The following is a 6741-nucleotide window of genomic DNA, read 5'->3' as shown; positions in this document are numbered from 1 at the left end:
AACTGATGGCTTTGTGTCTTAAAATCCTGTACCAGTCGAACAGTAAAAACTAACAGTGATGGGAGAAAGATTTCATAAAACCAAAAATGAATGGAATAACACATGCTATCAGTGACTCCATATCAGAGACCAAAAGTTCAGCTCAACTGCATTAAGAGGGGTCAAAGGGGTTTGGTTTTTTAAAAAGAAGCCTTGAAAACCAGCCCCAAAATCATAGTTAAAAAACTTTTTCCTGATGCAAAATGAGCACTGTAAACATATGTGGTGACCGGTTTATAAATGGTGCTTTGGAAAAAAAGACTTAGCTGATTAAAATAATTGGCTAAAACGCTTTAAAGAGTTTTGGAAGGACAAAACACAGACAAAAACTCTGTTGTATCAGCTCAAATGGGTGTTGGATGCTCAGGCTTTCAATGCATTTTTTAGCGGAGAGGGTTTGGTGTGATTAAAAGCTGAGCAGAATTAGACCAGTTCCACGCCTGAATAAGCAAACTAAACAGGCCACGCACCAGGGCCCATAGAGACCTTTCGAACCGGTACACCCCCACCGGCACAACAACAATGAATGGCCTGCCCTGGGCAAAATCCCAGCAGCACAGTTGGGCAGGTCCACTCAGCTCCCCGCTAACTGCTTTCCACATTGTACTGCATAGACCAAACCACTCTGGGGGGGGGGGGGGGGGGGGGGGGTTCCTAATGCTCTTCTACACTTACTTATGAAGTCTACTGCAGCAGCTTTAAAACTGTGACTATTGCAGTGGGCCAGAATATACTCCACATTTACCATATTAAACCTTCTTAAGGCATTCTTAAAATCTATTACCAGGAGTCTGGTGTTTCCATGCAAATCTGTTAAATAAGACCAGGCTGGCAGAATACACAGATCCCCAAATGCATAAACAGTGACAGTTAAGTTTGTTTTTTTCTGTTCTACAGGCCACACACACACACAATTCAGGACTCTACGACAGGTCTGTGCATGCAATACCCACTGAATTACATGGACACCTCAGTTTAGACACCTGTGACAACACCTGTGGTGGCTCTCCATTAACTCGATATGACACATTTTTTAAACTTATATTACATTTTAAACTCAAGACATGTTTAACAGGCAGTAAGCAAAAAAGTAGAATACTTAATAGAAGCCACAATTAAACTTCCCAGGTATGTTATTTAGCCATCCTTTTAAAAGACTTGTATGTTTGCTCAAGGGGAACTATGTGTGGAGCAGGCAACAGAGTGGCTGTCATGGTTAAAGAATTTGGTTTGCAACAAGTAGGCCGCAAGTTTATGTTCAACAAACAGAAAGGCTCTGTCATCACCCTTGTGCAAGGTTCTCAACCAGAATCTCTTACACTAGTATAGTAACTGATAATATATAAAAAAATAATGCTGTAAGTCACCCTGCGTGTGAAATATAACATTGTGCAAAAAGGATTTATTCCCACATTACACATTATACTCCAGCCAAGACACTTGCACAAGCCCAAAGAACTTTACCTGCTTGCACCTTGACACACACGGAAACCCCTTCAAACCAGGAAGTGAAATATGAATGCTGGAAATAGTATGAAATTATACAATGTATCACCCAAGGATAATTGCACCTCTTGGGATTGATAACTTTGTTACTCCTCTTTAAAAAGCCACAGGTGAAAGGCAGGACAGCTTAGTGATAGTTTTGTTATTGCAACAACTGCCCTCCAACCACCCCCCCCCCCCCAAATGTGCATTCAGCATCTGTAAAAGCACCCCTGGCATGACAAGCGACACAGGCCTCACTCTGAAGGAAGAAGTTCTGTGTACAGGTTTTTCCTCCCCTTTCTAAGAAATAAATCAACAAATGAAAGCATTCTACCATTTCCTGACAAGGTGCCTCAAAGCAGCAACATTCAAGTCAAACTGAGTGAACTCATGGACCACAATTTCTGAAGGTATGAACTAAGTACTCATCTCCAGCACACAAGTGTCCTGCGGTACACCATGCATCCTTGTAATGGCACCTTAAAAGCAGCACTGCACCTGGTCAGAGTCTCAACCTACAGATACATGAAATTGACCTGGAACTACTTTGTAGTAGACTTTTCAACCACTTAATCTAATAAATAGCTTCACATTTGCATAGGCACATCAGTTATGAAGAAGAAATGCTAACGCTTGGGTCGTTGCTGTTCTAGCCGGCTATGGTATTTTATAGGATAAAACATTGAATTGTACTCACAACCTTGGGTTGAACCCACCATCTTTTCTGTTTACACACTGTCAGCTCTGAGCAAATTTATGAGAAGGAAATGCACCCAGCTCACGGGGTATAGTTAAGGGAGGTTTGACGGAAGCTTGCATTGAGTTTTCAACTCTGCAAAAACTGTGGGCAAACTTTAAAAGAATGGTCACATAAAAATGTGCGACAACGGGATGCCGATGTTTTAGTCATTGGGGGTACTAACTCGCTCCTCACACCTTGACCGTGCTTTGTCAAAATGAATCCAGAAAGGCACAGATTGGTTGTACAATCACAACAAGACTTAACCCTGGGCATTGCTCACCATGACGCTACAAAGAAAATTCCGTGTTCGTGCGGGAGCAGCTTTCTTACGCGGCCACACCTCAAAGCACAGTGCATATGACACACAGCTAAACATGCTGGTTCTTTGAAAACATCCTACATTTAGTGCACAAAGTTACCCGACACCTATAGTTTCACTGCGTCCCAGTTACTGGCAGGGACTGGGTTCATAAGGTCTTTCATTTCCCACAGACGTAAGCACAACACTATGGCATGACCTGGCAACCATTATTAACAGGCCACCTGCGGTTACCATGTCTTTCCTTCATGTAAAGTTCTGCAAAGCACCACTTTTTCCCTTGTACCAACTTCACCAAATTTTCATGTCCTTCACACGGGCTATAACAACAGCCCAAATTTAATACAATTATGAGAAGCACATGAAATTTAATATGGACATTTCTCCACTGCTTACATCTGGATAGAAACCTTCCTTGCAGCAACAGCACAAAATCCATATTCACAACAGGTGCCTCTTCAAATGCTTAATAGCACCTAGGCCATTCAGCAACCCAAGGCAAGGGTAACCAGCCTTCTGGCTTCCACTCTGCATGTATTCCGCTCTTCATTTTGTTAATGGTACTCATAAGTTCACATAAGTTAACAGAGGCCCTTCTGAGAAGGCCTGACCTTGACTGCTTTCAAGCAAGTGATTTAGCTCTTGATGATCATACCTGATGAGTCATAGATCTGAAAATGTGTCATGGAAACAGTCGATCACAGCGGAGACATCAGGACAGTTACGCTTTGACTCACGTCCCCATTTGGCAAACGCCCTAGACTTCATCAGCATTTCTCAAGCTACATACAGTCCCCTTCATTTCTTTGTGTGTACGGTGTGCAGTTTAGCATGTGCTAGTTTGATAAAAATGTTACCATTACATTTTTCTTAACTTTGTTTATTTCTTCAAATCAGCATAGCAAATAGAACAAAAATAAAGCATGGATTTATAATTTAATTACAGAAAAGATTTTTATTCCTGGCTGCATGACATGAGTCAAACCTCTTTTTTGTTGGAAAATTCAACATTCTCAAGCCTATTCCTTTATGACCACCATTAAACTTCATGGGACAAAATGTTGCCCAGAAAATGCTCCAGTCAAACTTTCAATCAATGACCCTCCAGTCATAGAGAGGCCACCATCAACAGATTCATCCTTTTGGCCCTTCTCTGGTCACAAAACAAATTACATACAGTGTTAGTGCTGTAGCACCTGATACCAAGATGGAACTTTAAGGAAAATCAACCAATGACTGGTATGGAAGAAACTCCTATGAAAAATCTTACCATGATGTCTTCTGGCAAAGAGGCAATGATCAAAAGGCAATACATAAACAAAATAAATTTAACTAGATGGCATGGGTCCTTCAAAACAATACTCCAGGTTAATATGGCTGGCAAGATTTCAATAAATTGTATCAAAGTCTTGAGTCTTTATTGTAACATGTCAACTTGGTACAACCTACAGTAATACTGTATTCACTGATGTAACAGGTCCATCTTCAAAATTATCTCTAAAACATAAGGACTCAGTTTTCAAATAAGATTCTGCCCTTTGAATTTCCAGGGTAACTTTTTCCCCCATAAATATTGGACTTAGTACGGTTTCAAAACTTTCTCAGTGGTCTGTGTGTGACTAAATAAGTAGCAGATGTACAATAATCAGAACCCCAAAGGTGAACTAAAATATGATGAGCACCCAAGCCCCTGATAAATATTACAGAAAAGGAGAATCTGCACTAATCTCTGTAGTTAAAAATGTAAGACAATTTATGGAATACCTTGTCAGAGAAATTATGACAATAGTGACAGAGCAAGTATAGAGAAAAAAGCAAACTAAAAAGCCAGCCAACAATTCAGTCTTTTTGTTTTAAGAAAAGAAATCGTTATAAGGGGTAATAATATTCATAAAAATCGGGAAATAATCAAACTTCTCTTAATTATATATTCTTCTGAGAAGCCATGTTATTTGTTAATTGCCTCTATTGTTTTTGCTTTATCTAAACAGTCATTCTTGAGCATTATGATTTGTAATTCGAAGTTAGCCAAGTAAGGCCTTCGTACAGTCCATCACCTGTGGTCGCGCAGGATGGCTGCACGTACCAATTCCTATCTCTGATCCGGGTCAAACCCAGTTTCTCCTGGATTTCGTGTGGCTTCATGGCATCAGGCAGGTCTTGCTTATTGGCAAAAATCAGGATAATGGCTTCCCGCATCTCCCGGTCATTAATGATGCGGTGCAGCTCTTGCCTAGCCTCGTCTATCCGATCTCTATCCGCGCAATCCACCACGAAAATTAACCCCTGCGTACCCGTGTAATAGTGTCGCCACAAGGGTCGTATCTTATCTTGCCCCCCGACATCCCACACGTTGAATTTCACGTTTTTGTATGTCACAGTCTCCACGTTGAACCCGACGGTGGGGATGGTGGTGACTGATTGTCCCAGTTTCAGTTTGTAAAGAATAGTGGTCTTCCCCGCTGCATCAAGTCCAAGCATCAATATTCTCATCTCCTTGTTGCCAAAGATTTTTGACAGCATTTTCCCCATTGTGTAAACTGTGCATAAATATCCACTTTTAGAGAAAAAAATGTGTTTGTTCTTCACGTGGCTCCAAATGCGAATCCGTTCAGTGCAGCCTGGAACTGTCTGTGTCCTTTTCCGTGCTCAACAGCAAAAGCGAGCAAAGTGTGTAGCAAGTAACGTTGGAACTATAGAAAAACAAACAGTAACATCCACTGAACAAAAGGTGAAAGGTGAGAACCAAACTAAGCCATTGGAGATACGTCTTAGTAACGATGAACTGTTAAAAACAATATAGCTTTCTAATTTCTAGTTCTAAACTTCTTCAATTAGTTGGTTTCAAAACGTCAATCAATCGACAATTCACAGCGAATTTACAAATGGCAAGTATTCCGCTGCAGCAATAAGAATATAGTTTAGTCGATTTGTGTAAGAAAAGTAATCCAGTAACTACTAGTGGTGATGTGGGAGGGAACTTCTCTCAAACCCTCATACAGTTCGCTTGTATCCACATTACCAAGATATCGAGCTAGTTAATTAGCTACTTGAATATTTTTGAGCTTCAGAAATTCGCGGTGGGTCAATCACAATCCGTGTTGTAACTCTGCGCTGCTTCATTGGATTTGGATGCAGTGGAAAAACAGAAAATACGATCTGTCCGAAACTGACAAGGCTTCAAAGATAGACAGGCCCCAGCAAAAGCCTAAGATAGTTCCGACTTCCTCTTCTGTCGAAAGCACTCGCCCTTGTTAGAAAATCAGAAGCTAAATGCTGGGCAAGCAACGCGATGTTCCGGGGCTCCTTGATACTACCGAAAACAAATCGTACACACTTGTATCGGAAACGGAATGGCCGCAGTAACTCCAAAGGTCATTGATTCATTTGAGAGCTTCCTCTCCTCTTCTCCCTGTGAAACACAAGAGCAGGTCAGAAAAGGGAGGGGTGTCGGAAAGCAGACAACTTTAAGCGTTTCCACCCGTACCCCCACAGCAATTCCATTGCGCACAATTTCTCCTTTCAAAAGCCATGAATGTGCACTTCCATATTTTCTCAAGCTCCTGATGGCATAGATTTGTCGTTACCTGCATTTGCAGCAGTCACCGCTCCCCAGACTGCTCCTCGCGGCTCTCGCCTCCTTTCACTTCCTCTCACACTCTCTCTTTTCCGTCGCTACAGCAGTTCTGAACGACCGGAAAAGGTGCGGACCCAGATCACCCACCACTTCCTCTCAATTGCTCGTGCACTGCACCAATCGCATAGCATGTGCGCAGGCACAGTTGCAACACGCGCTATCTTAAAAAATGCGCTGAGGTTTTGACTGTGTTTGAATGGGCGCCATTTGGGCTCATGTCATCTATCTTATTGTAATAGGCTTCATTTATTCGAAACCAAAATGGCTGAAGACGGGACAGCGTTTAACAACATTCATGCAAGTCATGGCAGAAGTGTACGAAATCACACCGTTTATGTCTGTTCCTCTGTGAAGTGAGGAGTGGTGCAAAACAGCGGATAGCTAGTTCGTGAACGTCATTTTACGTGAGTGGGAGGTTCGATAAAGACGTCAGTGACTGAGTGGAAGTCGCGAAGAACTTTAGAAGATGCCGCATATAAACGTTGCAACAAAAAAGAAAAATAGTGCGGTAAAGTT

At 41.8% G+C, this 6741-nt stretch overlaps 1 protein-coding gene across 1 annotated transcript; it reads right to left on the bottom strand.

Moving 5' to 3' along the window:
- Window positions 1-3463: 3463 nt before the first annotated feature.
- Window positions 3464-6503, bottom strand: arf6a (ADP-ribosylation factor 6a). The gene is made up of 2 exons (XM_035422938.1): window positions 6176-6503; window positions 3464-6000 (listed from the first exon to the last, which is right to left on the bottom strand). The coding sequence occupies exon 2, from the start codon at window positions 5118-5120 to the stop codon at window positions 4593-4595; it is 528 nt and encodes a 175-aa protein (XP_035278829.1). The 5' UTR covers window positions 5121-6000; window positions 6176-6503; the 3' UTR covers window positions 3464-4592.
- Between the last annotated feature and the right edge of the window lie 238 nt (window positions 6504-6741).

The sequence above is a fragment of the Anguilla anguilla genome, chromosome 6 (genome assembly GCF_013347855.1).
Source record: "Anguilla anguilla isolate fAngAng1 chromosome 6, fAngAng1.pri, whole genome shotgun sequence".
Classification (NCBI taxonomy): domain Eukaryota; kingdom Metazoa; phylum Chordata; class Actinopteri; order Anguilliformes; family Anguillidae; genus Anguilla; species Anguilla anguilla.
The sequence above is the reverse complement of the archived record's forward strand: the minus strand, read 5'-3'. Positions and strand labels throughout refer to the sequence as shown.

Bases quoted from the DNA above. Each gene is read 5' to 3' on its own strand.
- arf6a (XM_035422938.1), bottom strand. From the start codon at position 5,120: ATGGGGAAAATGCTGTCAAAAATCTTTGGCAACAAGGAGATGAGAATA.